This window comes from Tetrao urogallus (genome assembly GCF_951394365.1).
Source record: "Tetrao urogallus genome assembly, chromosome: 6".
NCBI classification, from domain to species: Eukaryota; Metazoa; Chordata; class Aves; order Galliformes; family Phasianidae; genus Tetrao; species Tetrao urogallus.
The window spans coordinates 3,528,154-3,543,616 of NC_136819.1; the positions used below are offsets into that span (position 1 = coordinate 3,528,154).

General features: G+C 39.7%; 1 protein-coding gene across 2 annotated transcripts in view; it reads left to right on the top strand.

The window, feature by feature from the left end:
* Positions 1-15,463, top strand: part of NAV2 (neuron navigator 2) — a gene marked incomplete at both ends in the record, with an annotated part of 305,316 nt that overhangs the window by 225,784 nt on the left and 64,069 nt on the right. For both annotated transcript variants that reach the window (XM_079537585.1, XM_079537584.1), the window contains one exon: positions 845-967. In XM_079537585.1, coding sequence (XP_079393711.1) covers positions 845-967 — 123 coding nt within the window. The remainder of the gene's footprint in view (positions 1-844; positions 968-15,463) is intronic.

Genomic DNA, 15,463 nt, shown 5'->3' on the forward strand with positions numbered 1-15,463 from the left:
CTTTTAACAGAGGAAGATGTCTAGTGTATCAGAATATAATTCAGTGAGCTGCTGTCTTTTCACTCCCAAGGTAGTAAGAAATGTGTTGTCTTAGCAATTGGTGAAATATCATATCCATACCTGGCATTTCCTAATACCTAAAAATAATAGCACTTCTAAAAGGCAAATGTCTCTAAGTCATAGTTACAGACAGAAAACAATACAGGAGCTGGAACAAGATTGAAACAAGGTTTTGTTTCACATTGCATCTTTGAGTTCTCTCTGTAAATCTTGGGTTATTAATTGTTCATGCACCATTGAAAAAAACTAGGGTGAATTCACTGTGATTTTTGCAGTTAAATTGTGAAAGGTTTGAGAATTCCCCTGTGATGTCCACACAACATAGTTCAGCATGGGATAAACTGTGCTTTTTGTGGTAGGAGGGGATAAGTGATTGTATCATTCTCAACTATTGAATGATTTCCATTGAGACAGCAATAATGAAGGGTAAGTATTATTCCTTTGTCTGACAGAATCGTGAGGGCTGGAAGGGGCCTCTGGAGATCGTCCAGCCTAATCTTCCTGCTGAAGCAGGCTCCCCAGAGTAGGTCACAGTTATGCTGAAGTCCAGTTCTTATTAATGTGAAAGGTTGCAAGATGGAGTAGAGAATGATGAGAGAGGGGCAAAAGGTCTCCAGTATCATCAAGAATAAACTTTTCCTTGCTTTGTGTTTTGGGAAATATTCTCAACGCGAGAGCATGGGAAATGCGTTCTGCAGTTACAAACACGCAGAAGGTTAACACAGTGCATTAGTATCTGAACATTTGATGGGTTTACTGAAAGTGATGTTTTGTTGTTTCTAAGGTATATGACAGATGGTGGCTTGGGCCTCTACACGCGAAGGCTAAACCGGCTGCCTGATGGCATGGCTGCAGTGCGGGAGACCATGCAGCGCAACACGTCCCTGGGACTTGGAGATGCTGACAGGTAAGCTCTCACCCAGCAAATGCTGGGACGCAGTTGTGCATTTAGTTCAAGTTGTATCCAGTGCATACTGGAACATTCTACAGCTTTGGGAATTCAGGTACTGAATACGTGGCTGTGACTTCTGCAAAGTATGTTAGGTTACGCATTCATGGAAGGCTCGGGATGAATACCAGCTTTGTCTTCCGGTTTCTCGCTTGTATTCTCACCTGCTTTTCTGTGTGCATGATGTAACACAGGAAAATGTGAAACTTAATTTTAATAGCTTTTGAAAGAAAAAAGGCCTAATTCTCTTTTCACTTCCAATGATTCTTTCAAGTCCGGTGACTCCACATGAAAGGTCAAGGCCAAAGATCAACAATTAGGACGGAGGTTAAAAATCCATAATTAACAGTACTGTGATCCATAAAGAAGCAGGTAGATGGACAGTAATGAGCCCTGTATTCTGTTGGAGTTGAGATAAATGAGTTAAATACTTCTGTTTTTAATGTATTGGCCTGTAGCTGCTGCTTTTTCTTCCAAACACAAAACCTGATGAATGTTACTGTTATTGCAGTAAGCGAACTGTATCCTTTTCCTTCCATGATCTGACCCTAAGATTTGAGTTACAGATTTGAACCAATTTTCAAACCATAAGTTTTGTTTGCTTTTGTTGTCTATCTTTCTGGGGTGTAGCTGTAGTTGATGAGTTGGACACAGCTGGTACTCTCTTGATAGAGATGCATGCAGTAAGGCGTAATACCAGGGACAGATGATGATGGAGAAACTTGTCTTGCTTTCAAGGAAAGCCATGCTGTATTGTTTTGACTTTCAATAAAAGAATGAAAGCCTCTCAGAGAATCTCAGCTCGGTTTTGATTATTAAGTTAGCATACACTTCCAGTTGGAAAGTATGCCTAGATTTCTCAGGAGCTCATATCTGTTTCTGAAATTTACAACCTAAAACCCATACTCAGCCGAGAGCACTACTCCTGGCTGCCTGTGGGTGAAGGCATTGCCACCTAGTGCTATAACTGAAGACAAACCAAGTATCATGCTTGGCTGCTGTGGCTTTGCCACATTAACCAAAGCTGTATGTTTATAATACAGGATTAGTCTAATGTAAACTGTATTATTGCTTAAGTAATAGTGATCCTTCTGAAGAGGTAGTCCTCCCCTGATAGTTCCTGTGCTTGCTTGGTATATAAGCTATTCTCACATTTTATTTGTCTCCTTTCCTGAAGATGCCACCACACAAGGACCAATTACATGTGTTCTACAAGAGGTGTTGTTTTTGTGCTTAAATGTTGTCCAACTTAAAATGGGATTGTGACACACTAAAATGCAATCCCTAGTTAATGTCAGCTATCTCCACATTAAAAATAATTCATTCAGCTCATACTGGGGTGGGGACTGACACACAGTGAGGACTGTGTGTGATGGGCAAGTTAGCTGCAACAGGAGATCACAGAGGAATTAGCCTAGTGCAAGATTTGGTGATGTTAGTATGTGTTGCTTTGACAGTCTTTTCATTTTGGAATGCAGGCTTATTCATGTTACGTAGAAGATCAGCATTTCCTCACAATAGCTCAGCAATTAAAAAATGGCTCCCCTTTGGTTGCTGGGTGACCATAATTTGCAATTTAAGCAACAGGAAAAGAATATCTTGGTTTTATCTGCAGTTTTACAGGGTGAAAACTGGCCTAAGGAATAGGGCTTTAATAAAACTGGTGTGGTAGTGCATTGCTTTCTTGATTCTGTGGAGAGGGAAGCAGGAGTTCGGAGGTGCTTTACCAGTGTCCGTAGAAACATGAAGATGAAATGTAGCTCGTTCAAAGCAGATTTTGATTGATTGCATGGGAGAATGGGCATGAAAGGCCATGAACCTTTAAATATAAGGTTAATCATTAAAAAGTTATCAGAGGAACTTTTGCAGGTTGCCTGTTTGTTTTGTTTCTGATGTTATTAATTGTAGAAGTCTAGTGGTGAAGCTCTCACTCTTTGGCTCTGGTAATGTAAAGCACAGACCTTAGAAGGTATATTTTCCCCTGCAGCAGGGAAATCTAAATGAGGCAATTTAATTTAACGCTTGATTGCAAGGTTAATGGAATCATTGCACAACACAGCTGAGCTTATTTATTCACTTTGAGACAATTTGTGTTTGCATGGAACAAAGGCATTTTTAATGAAAAAAGGCATTAAGGATGCCTTTTTATTTAGCTTGTGATTTTATTTTATTTTTAATCTTTTTTTAAGGCTGTAAATTAGCCACCTATGGTTTTGCCTTGTATGTATATGGATGTGGTGTGTACCATCTGGCAGCTGAAGTTTACTTCATGTTGCCAGGCACGGTTGCTTGATCTGAGATCTAATTCTGTCTTGAAGTTCATTTATGCAACTTGCATTTATGAGTGCACACAGATAAGAGGGAAGAAATTTGACACTTAGTTTTGAGTAAATCTTTCTGTAATTACTTTCTTATATAACTTCTTAATTAGATAAGGTAATTGAGACCTGTGCTGACTTATCACATTTTGGTAAATAGGTCGTGAGGCTCTATTAATGGATATGAGCTTGTCAGGAGTAACTTTAATGCTGTAATTAAGGAAAAGTCAGTATGATTTTTATTTTTTTTTTAAGTCTCGGTGATGGAGTCTATTAATAACAACTTCCAAGTATGATTTGCATGGATTGTTTCAGTTCTACAGTTTAATTTGAGGCTCTGCGAATTTGAACCTTTGCATAGGAGGATAAGGGAAAAAAAGGTCTTCCCAGTTTGTCGTTTTTAAAGCCCCTTCTCACTGTAAGGAGATATCACATTACATGGTCTTTGTACTTTGAACAGCTCCAACATGTGTGGACAGTAGGTAAAACACGGGTCAGCTGTTGAACGTGGATAAGATTGAACTGCACTTCCAGAGTATTTCTATCTCACGGTGTCCTTAATGACAGCGTTGTCACACTGAAGATTCTGCAGTTCAAACGAGAACAAAATCAGTTTAATTGCCAACTTAACTTGTGGCTGAAACCAGCACCAGGTGGTCAGCAGCATTTCCTGCTCACGGCAAGATTCTTGGATAATCCAGGTGAGAATGGAGAATGTGAATGGGACAGAAAAACTGAGAGCGAAACAGTAACAGAGCACATAGCCAGAGGTCATTCCATGCAGACCACAAATACTCCTACCACACTATGATTAGAAATGTTACTGAGTGCAACATTTTACATATGCTATCATTTATAGCAATTTCTACTAAAGGTAAGAATCAGGCTTTCCTAATATCTAAAGAGTAATACTTTGTTGTGATTTTACTTTGTGTAAAAACAGGTTACGGATATTTTTGTATCTCTTGACTCAGGAAATAGCCGATGCTTTGCATTTTCATGGAGGAAAAATTCTAGACCTCAGTATGTTTAAATTCACTATTAGTTAATATTTTGAATCCTATTAAAAGTACAAGATGGCTTAAAAGAGGGGTTAGTGCTCAGGGAAGGAAGGAGATAGTTGGACTACCTTGGCAACTGGGATTACACTTCAGAAGAGTTGAAAAGCAAGCAAAGGCATGTCATCAAGCTGGGGATGATATTGTTCTGTTCTGAAACACGGAGAAAAGTGGAAATGGAGGAGATGTCACTGGTTTTGGGAGGCATCAAATTTCACTGAAAGCAGTAAACTACAGACACTGTGCTGGTAGGTGTCATGTAAGAAGCTGCATCAAATTGTCTTTATTGTAGGCAATGGTAAAATAAGAAAGTGTAACAATGTACAATTTTGTTAAGGTGCTCTTTGTTAGGCTGTGGATGTCCCGTTCCTGGAGGTGTTCAAGGCCAGGTTGGATGGGGTCCTGGGCAGCCTGGTCTAGAATTAAATGGGGAGGTTGGTGGCCCTGCGTGTGGCAGGGGGTTTGGAGATTCATGATCCTTGAGGTCCCTTCCTACCCTGGCCATTCTGTGATTCTGTGATTTGTCATGCAGTTTTTTGCTAGGGCAAGACACCTTTAGTTATTGCGTGTGTATTTTCAGTTTGTCCCCTTAATTGAGGCAATGCAGTTAAAGCTAAATGAGGATGTCTGCAATTCCTGTCTTTGCAGACAAGGGGTTAAGTCCTCTGCTCAGAGAATATCCATTAGCAGTATTATCCCTTTACTGCCCATCTCATCTTTACTTTAGTTTTGCTGCTCGAGCATCGGTATCACAATGCGTAAGAGGAAAAACAGAGGATGTGTGTCTGGACTAGCCGCTCAGACTGGAAAGCCTTTGTCCTAGAATGTTAAAACATGAGTGGATTATATTTTACGCTTCAGACAAGCATAACTCTGGTAAAAATATGTAGAAATAGATATTCTGGCATTGTAATGGCAGTGGAATTCCCATCATCTTCCCCCACAGCATCTCCTGATCTTGCCATATTCCCTTAGGAGAGTTGACATAAGCGTCTGCGGAGTTCCGCAGCAAATAGCCTTTACAGGGAGCTTCATCTGATGGTTCGTATGAAGAGATTCATGGAGGGAGAATCTCCTTTCTGTCAGTAGAGAGGGTTCTTGTATCCCATCTACAGAGACGTCAGGAGATCTCAGTCAGCAGATATGCTGCCAAGCTATTACTAGTGTACCAGGAAGATTTCACAGTTCCTTCACCTCAAGAAAGCTCTGATGATTGTATTTGCATACAGTTTGTATGATACATGTGGTTTACAGACTCTGCTTTTCCCATTTTTTCTTGGTAGGCAGCAGGATCCCCTTATTTGAAGATCTTATATACTAAATCAGCATGGTTTTCTAGAAAATAATTTAAAAATCTGCAAGGTTTCTTTCAAGTTAAGAGGCATGAAAAAATAAGTGCCCAACGACTCATCATTCACTGTTACTGTACGTGTGCTGTGAGTCACTGCAGTTTGTAAATACATGTCCAGGTATACTTGCTTAATAGCAAGGTCACGGGTGAAATACACACATAACAGGTCTCTCTGCATGACCACCTGTTTGGATTTTAACTGCAAGTTAGGAAAACTAGCACTGCTTCTAAATATTCAAGCTGTACCTTGGTACCTATATATACCTATCTCTCTGTCTTTGTAAGGTCCCACATTTATCTTGAGAACTGACTCAAACAAATGGGGAAATTCACATTGCAAAGATTCTTTGAAGTTTATGGCTTTGGAACCTGCAGATTAGAATCACAATGCCAAATACTTTTATTTTCCAAGGAGTCTTTTAACAACCAGTAGTCCAAAGTGGTTTTAGGTTACATAAAGTAATTGCAAAGGTAAGCAACAAAGAGTAGGTGAAGCAGTGGTACAGTAGCTGTACCTGAGGGCTGAAATTAACAGTACCAAAAGGAAAAAAAGCATTCTGCATTCAAACAAGACAGTTAGTCAAGGGAGTTGAGATCATTTGGCAGATGGGTTTCAGTGGGCTAAGGATAGCAAACTATTGTGTGCATAAACATTTCTTCTGGTTTCAAATAGATGCAAGAAGTTTCATTGCTAAGTACAGGTTACAAACAGTTGCTCTAAATATATCCAGATTTATAAGTAGTTTAGAGTAAGTTGTAAAGGCAGACAATGCCTGTGAAGCAGAGGATGGTTTATCAAGGAAAGGCATGATAGGAGGTTTATGTGATGTGCAGTAGAGAGATATGGACGATTTATAACTTGTGTGATACGGAGGGGTTGGCTGGGGAGAGGGAACAAACTATAACTGGCTGTAAAGTCTGTCCCATTATTTAATCTGTGGTTTTTAATATCCACTGGAATCGTTATTTGGATGCTCTGGTTAATTCTTTGAAGATAGTTTGTGGAACTCCCTTGAAGATGAAAAGGAGGAGGTCAGAGATGAAGTGGCTTTGTGAGAATTGCCCTCCCTTGGGCAATGAGGTTCTTTTCAGCTTTGTGGCTTGCATGTGAAAGCATTCAGTGGGCAAGTAGTACTTTTTTTTTTTTTTTTTAAATCACCCACATACTTTCTGGAGCACACCTAGTTGGATGAAGTATATTGCTTTCTGAGAAGGATATACTTAGGATGGTCTGATTTTTCTTACTAAACGATGATCTGCAATGAGTTTGTTTTGTGAGTTGGGGCTGCCCAAAATGTACAAAGTGTTTTGAGTGAGGAGGGGATGAGGTAAGGAGGGTGATTTTCTTTTCAGCAGAGATTGTATTTATTTAAAAATTTCTATCCAGGCTCTAGATTATCACATCAAGAGGTAATAGTGATATAAGATTGATATACATGATGGATACATGGGATATATATCGATATATGATATATATTGGGGGTGGGAGGGGATTATTTGCCTATTTAACTGACTTATTATAAAAATGTAATTAGTTTTCCTACTGGAGTTTCCTTTTTCTATGTATCCATGGCCAAAAGAAGCTTTTACTTTATTTACTTTATTTAGGACCTATCTGTTACCCTGAGCCAGTAAGGTAAGCCAAGAATTATCTTCTTCCCCTCTTTTTAGTAGCCTTGCAGGCTAACAAAACAGCTGCAAATGGTTGTTGACATTCTTCAAGAACTTCCTTCCATTAATGAGGAGGTACAGTTCTACCAATCTATGCAAAAAAATCCAGAACCAGAAACAAAGAAGTTACCCTTTACCTACATGCCGTCCCCTCCAGAGTTGTCGCTGACATTATAGTTTTAAAACCCATTTTCTGTTTTTTCCTTTTTTTTTTTTTCTTTTGCTTTGATATAAATACTAAAGGCACGTAGGTAAAATCTTTTGGTGTTGCATTTCTTCTTTTAATTTCTTTTCCTCGTGTCATGCCCCCTGCTTTAGTTACTGTGATTCTGATTCCACATTCCTTTAGGAGCTATTTCCATCTCTGCTCTGGTAGCTAGTTAAAATGCTGTTAAAAGTCAGGAACTGAAGTTCACTACAAAGCTAATAGAGAGTTGCAGGTACCGCTAGGTAGAAACTCAAAGGAAACTACACCACCAAAGGGACTACACCACTGGAATTAGATTTCTTCCTAAGGTGACTTTTCTTTCCATCTGCACCCACTCTTAAGTGTTTGACTACTAAGTTGACCTAACTGCTGATTTAGAGCCTCTACTGAATCCCTTGATATTGCTTCTTCCACTGCTGGAGATCAACACTGTTTTTTCTGTTGTATAAAGTGGCTTTTAAAATACTTCAGGCATGTGGAAAATTAAGCTTGTATTTCAAGGGTAAACAAGATTGTAGATACAAAGACCGTTTTGAACTGTATCACAAGCCTTTGTGCTTTGCATGACAAACCGAAGAATGTGAAATGCTTGCTGACATAGCGCAGACTTTGTTATTTGGTTTTCTATGTCGAATGGCAAGAGTGTCAACATAGTATCACAACTGACCTACAGCAGTAACCTCTGAATTTGGGATTTGGAGATTGAAGAGATAAAAACTAGTAGCAGACAGCTGTCAGACTCGGAAAGAGGAATCCCAAGTATTAGACTGGTGTGGAAACTCATTGAGACCGCTGAAATCACCCCCTGGAAAATGAGTGAGAAGCCTGCAATGATCTCCTTCCCAGGAAGCCTCCTCGTGATATCCAGGTGTACCGAAGGATCATTGCTTATACAGGGAAATAAGGCATCCAATTCGACTAGCTAGCTAAAATGTTTAAAGTTGGGTGTATATCCCATGCATATCCACATCTGCAGCACAGCAGGAACAGCTGTAAGGTATCCACAGCTTTGAGTTCAAAATGTTGCATATTTCGTAAGTAGGTATATCCTTCAGCTGTCCTGTATGACAAATGAAGGAATGTGGGGATACCTTTGGGCTTACTGATGTCAAGAGAAATGCAAAAATCCCTGACTTAGCATCAGTAAGGCAGAAGATGAGTTCTGCTAAAATGAAGGCTTGCTCCCTATTTCCATGGTGCTTCAGGAAGAGGTGCATGCTCTTCCCTCCTCACACAAACCTTGTTTACTAATTACAACTGTCTTTTTGTAAGGATGGACATGTCTCAACATTCATATATGTCTCTACACAGCACTTGCTGTTTCACTGACACAGAGTGACTCCTGGAAGCTGGATGGCTCACAAGTGTACGTACGTAGAAGCATGGACCATGATGTGGGAATGTCCATCCCACTGGATTGACTTTCCAGCTCTGGGGAGTAACTTCCCTGCATTTCTGCATCCAGCAGTGAGGAGGAAGGGGCAACAGTGCATCATTTTATTTTTGCTCTCTTGAGATTCTGGGTTACTCCTTGATGTCTCAGTAAGCTCCTTGGTGGCCAGCAAACTATTCCGTATTGCAGGACAGTACCCTTCTTATCTTTGAGTCCTACTCTGCTCTTCTCCATTCCTCAGCTTCCTCGTGGTTTAGAGATGTTCCAGGAGTAAGTGACTTTCTGACCTTTTTATGACAGCTAATAGGATTCACAGTGACGTTGAGGCTCTACAGAACAAGTAATCACTTTGCTCCTGCTCTCTCTGAGCTGAGACCTGGCATCCTGCAGCTTAGGCAGCACAGTGTTAATGCAGATACATGAAGTTTAAAGACTCCCTGTTATTTTGTAAACAGGCATTAAGTCTTTCACATGATTGTCCCGTGTTGCTTAGGTATATACAGTAGATGTAGATTTGGCCAGGATAAATAAATGCACGCTCTGTACTAGAAACACTTTGAGCTACATTGCACTGCATTATAAGAATGTACGTAATCAGTTTTTATTATTATTACTATTATTTGCCATTCACATTAAAAATAAAACATCTAATTTTGTTAGCACCAGTTGCTGCAATTTGAAACTAAGTAATTTGATGCAAGTGCAGAACAGTGCAGAGTTAATGCACAAAGCCTCTATCTGTACCGCATCGCTAGAGGCTGTGTTTATGTACGTCCAGGTATATTTGGTCAATAAGTAGCCAGAGGATCAGTGCTAAAAATGAGGGGCCTGATTACTGCCTGAGCAAAGTCCAAGGGCTGAGTTCAGCTCTTCTTAACTACATTTATATTTTTTGTTACTTAACTGACAAACGCTCAGCTCAGCAGCTACTGCAGTTGCCATGTGCTGCCATCAGCCCCAAGTAACATTTTTGTCTTTCTTATCTAATTTTAGCTTTTAATCTTCTCTGATTATGTTGTTAGTTGAAGTTCATTTTCATATATATCAACTAATCCATTTGTTTTGGTTTGGGGGAAATGAGCAAACCACCTTGAGTGTTCAAAAAGGTTTTATTCCTGCTTTCATGTTCATTGTCAAGATTGATTTATTCCTGCTATGAAAGTTGCAACTAGAAATATTCTTCAGAACATGACTCAATGCCTTAAACATCTCTTTGAGACTACTGATGTTATTTGATACTATCTCAGACATAGTTTTGTTTCGTTAGCATTTTAATGCAAAGGTTTCATTTCGATTTTCACGGATGACTGTAGCAAAATGTTTCACTTGGAAAACTAAAAGTGTTTTGTGTGCACAAAGAGTGAGTAGAATATTATCATTAAATAGCTAGAAATGCTAGACAACTATGTCTGTCCGTGGAAAGAGGGGAGAAGGAAAAGGTGAAGGAAAAAAACCAGTAACATGAGCCTGTAGGAGGAGATAGCAGCATCTGTTGCCACCCAAAGTTCACCCAAAGCCTTACACCATACTTAGTCTGTATTTTCAGACTGTATGAATTCTGTAGAGAATGCACCCAATTATTTGTGCTTTGAGAGCATTTGTGATCCACAGGAATCCTGATATGAATTAGGTTGTAGCAAGAAATCTGTGTTTATACATATCTAGTCTTAAATGTCCATGCAAAACAAAGATTGAGAATCTTAAAGCAACTTCCCAATTTGTATGCATTCTCCTCTTATTTAATGATACCTGTTTCTGATTTTACTGTCACATTTTAACACCATTTTCATGAAGGAGATTGTGATTCATGTTGGTGCAGTTACACTCATAAAAGTAGAGCACAAGTTGACTCATAACTTGGTTAAGCGCAGCTCTGTGGGAAGAAAGCAGAATTTTCATGATACATTTGCCTGTCTAGTAGTGAGCTGTAGTTATAGTAAAACAGCAGATTCAAGAGACATGAGAAAAACGCAGAGTAAAGCTATCCAATGACCGCTTCTTCTAAAACAGAGCAGTCTTTATCGGTATTAGTTTATGTTAAGGCTCTGAAAGCAATATGAAACACCATTTTACAGCTCAGCCACGCTCTGCTAGTGTTTAAATGGGGCAGAGAGATGAGAGGCTGATATAAAATTATTTTTGAGTTAAAATTTTGGGGTGAAACAAAATAAGGAGGTTTTTAAATTTTATCCCCCCCCCCCTTTTTTTTTTCCTCTCTCTCCCCCTTTATTTTTTTTTCTCTCCCCTTCCAGAGAGAGTTGTTACAGAGTAGTTGTGCACTGGTAGATGTTCTAAAGCAAAAACTCATGTTGGGGTTTTGCTGTGTCTGACTTCAGCAAGAGTCTCAGTTTCGGTCTCCTATATTTGAGTCATTTCTCCAACAGTATTTAATTATCTCTGTCTCTGCTGCCTAATTATTTCCTGGAAATGAAATCGTTTCCGCACAAGATACTGAAAGGTGTTAATTGGACTCTTGGCTGTTGCAGAGCTATCAGATCACAGAGGTGGGATGGAAAGAATTAAGGTTGAAGTCCTTGAACTCCCACTTCCCCCTGGATGATTTAACTACGAAAATTAGCAAAGGCTCCAAGGGAATCACCTCACTTTTTGAAGACTTGCATTTTTTATAACCCAACGGAATATTTGATTATATTTCTTCAAAAAGACCCAGTCTTTAAAACAATTATGCAGTTCAGCTACTGCGTTAAAGGAAAGAAAGCAAAATGCTACTCAGAAGCGGTTGTGCTGCTTTTACTGAGACCAGAGTCCATCCCCAGGTTGGCATGGAGCTTGGAAAACTTCAGGTCAAGCATCTCGCTTTTGGCAAACCAACAAAAAATTGAAATCATCCCCCCCGATAATTATTTCATCACTGTAACAGAGCCATCTCTGAAGCAGAGGGTGTAGCCTCAGAGAGAACGAACATGCTGCACAAAGCCCAGGAGGGCTGGGGCTCAGGAAGGAATTACTGGGCAAGAAACGGTTTTGCAATTTTCGCTCTTGCAGAAATGCAATGAAAGGTTATACAGCCTTGCTGAGATCCTGAAGCCTCAGGATTTTTGCAGGCCAGGGAGTGGAGCGAGGAAACAGCATCAGTGGTGATGGTGGGGGATGCAGCACGGTAAGAGAGATGCCACTGAGCTTTGAACTCGATCAGATGCTTGAGGGCAATTAAACACACAAGATCTCCTACTTTAAACAAAGGCACAGAAGGGAGTCTCCCTGTTTTTCTGTGCTACTAATCATCAAGAGGAGAGAAGAATGAGTGAACCAAGGAAAAAAGAGATGGTGCTGTTTAAAGGAAAGATGTTAGACCCCAGCAGGATGCCTGCTTGAGTTGCATCTCAATAAATAATAAGCACTTGTTATGCTAATAGTCACTATTTCCACTAACATGATTTGCATACAGATTATATGCATGTTAATTACATTGTGCACATAGCCAGTAATGTGCATGTTATGTTTTTTTCCTTTGCATTTTCATTTGCAAAGTGAGGCATCATTTTAATGAATATTGCAAAATTATAGAATGTGAGTAGATAATGCAGTGAATAATGGCGTGCTGAGCTGGGTGCCAGGGAAGTTAACCACACATCAGAAGTGTTTGTTGGAGGAGCCCAGGATCAACGTCACCTCTGGCAGTGACATCTGTCGTGGCACCTGATTATAATGGAAATAAATGAAACAAAAGTGTGTGTGAATGCCTGATAATGCAGTGTTGCATGAAGGTAATTAACCTAGTGTTGGATAATTACTTGGTGCATACTTGTGTGACCCATGCTGAGTGTTACAAGTTGCATAGATCCGAATCAGGAACATCACTGTGCCTTTGGTTGGTGGATTTATAGTGCTTTTGTGCCAGGTGTGGGAGGGCAGGTAACACCTGGTGCTGTGTGGGCGCAAAGTTTTCCAGAGCAAAGTTAGCCCTTACAGAAGGTTTGAACACATTGGAATCAGAGCCATGCTTGTGTTAGATTGATTCTGGGCATCTTCTGCCCATAGCATTTCTGACTCATTAGGAGGCTGGACTTCAGTGAACTTTATTTGAAGCGTGATTCCAGATATGCTTTCTTTTCTTGCCCCCAAGTCTCCGAGATCATCCAACTGCCCACCTACCACCATGCTTCATAATAGTGTAGCTATGCCTTCTGTACCTGTAGCTACACTGCTTTTCCTGGTGCTCTGTGTTCAGCTTATTACTTACAAAGAAATAAAGAAAGCAACCCACAGTATCTTGGGAAAATAGAAGAGTAGTCATCTGGCATTCCAGACTAAATATTTAATGTATTTCATAAGGCACCTAGTAGAAATATTTACCTGTTAAGAAACGGTAAGAATATAATTTACAAGTTCTTATCAGATTAATTTTTCGGGTATCAGATAGCAGTATTGGGTATCAGATAATCTCTTCCCTATAAAACACAGATGTTTGGAATTAGTAGCTCAGTTTCAAAAGAAAATAGCTGTTAAATGCAATAGCTCACCACATCAATATTTGGTTGTTATTGCCATTGGTATTCTCACATCCCATGGCAGCTCATTTTGCATGCTTTATACTTATCGTAGTATCTAGTGCACTGAAAAGGATTTGCTCATCAGGAGAGAAACTAAATGATTTAATCATTTTGTAGACATGCCACTCGCTCAAGTTCACTCAGTGTAGCCAGCGTGTGCAGGGAATGTGGGTTACTTTGAGGCTTACATTGGTTGCGAGAAGAGAGCTTTCGGTGTAAGTGAATAGTCTTGAACAAGTTTTCAGGTTCCCAGCATTGCTGCAAACACGTTGGCCTTCTGTTCAGAGCAATCCCGTGGGTGAGATTTCCTTCAGTCACGCTCCCCTAAGGCTGATATGTTGACTACCTGAACCACAGGCAGCAATACTGTAGGACCATAAGTATCCTCCAGTAAAACTATTGTTTTATCAGTGCTTAGGAAAGGTCAGAAGTTCATGTGAGCAAGTCCTGACTGCAGCATGTTTGTGAGATAGTGACTAAGTACAAGTTTTCGTACTGCTTAATTAAGCATTTCTTTGTCTGAATGAGCAAAAATACGGAATCCTGAAGAGCTGTGTGCTCCTCATTCATGAAGCCGCAGAATGCTGAGCTAGGAAGGCTTTTTGGTTAAAAGTATGCACCAGTTAGGGCTGCTGTCTTGTAGGTCACTGATTTCAGTTATCTTTTATTTTATAAATATGGTTGGAAAACCAACTCAATGGTTTTCTTGACCAGACGTAAGAAAACAATGGCAGGGATGAGAAATATCTGCAGATCAATATTACATTGGTAGGCTATTGTGAATTTGAAAATGGCAAGTTAGTCTATTTGACAGGCAGCATAGTAAGAGCAAGACAGAAGCAATTCACATGGGAAACTGTTTAAAATAGAGGAAAGATTTTAAAAGATAATCTGAGTGAAAGGCAAGTCTTCTAGCTCACACATGGTCTTTGGAACATCCTTATGTTGTGTGAGTCAAGCAGGTCCCTTTGTTTTATTAGAAAAATGCAGATGGACTATCAAAGCAAAGTGAATTTTTGTTGAAGCTGAGAGTTTGCATGTTTGTTCTTTGCCCATTGCTCTGTTGAAGTATTTGTGGTTCCAGTGCTTATGCATTCAGTACTACGGAGGACTTGCAAACACTAAAAATCAAGCTGTAATGATATTAGCTTGATTTAATATTGCTTCTTTAATTAAGATAAATGACTTCACTTTTCTAGTGGGATGTATTAGCTTTTTAACAGCCACACCAGCAATAAACAGCTGTAAATATTGACATATATCTAATTAGGAAACCAAAGCAATTAGTCTGGGCCAACTGTATTGATCATAACTGAGCTGGATTTGACTAAGATGCAGGTGGCTGACAGCAGTGCTTTTACAGTGGATGCCCTCAGATGGGTAATGGTTGCTGCTGATCAAAGTTTTAGTATTTTTGGAGGGGACAATGTGGGAGGGGGGTAAATGAAGTCCTATAGGAGTTTTCCATCTCGTAGCTCCTTGGAGGCCTGCTTGTTTGTACAGCACTATGTTAGGCGTAGCTCCTTAGGTGCTACACATGGCATGTTCTTGAGTGCATCCTTTCAGGACCAAGTAGAAATGCAAAGAACTTCTGATTCAAACCTTTTTTTTTCGGCACGTTGTAGCTATAGAGACTTTTGCACCTAGATTATGCATTTGTATAGCTTCTCACGTATACAGTATTTTTTGTTGGCGAAAACATTATGCTAGAAAGCTCAGAAAGCAAACTGTAAATCATGCATGAACATCTGTCGCATATCCATCCCAAAGCCTCTTACCAGATCCCTGGGTTGGGAGCAATCATGCCATTTTGTTCATTCTTCTGTTTCATTACATTGGTTGGTTGTGTTTTAAGATAAGATTTTTTTCATTTTATATAGACTGTACTTACAAATCATTTGTTACATATATTTTCGACTTGATTGTTTTTCATGTAATTTA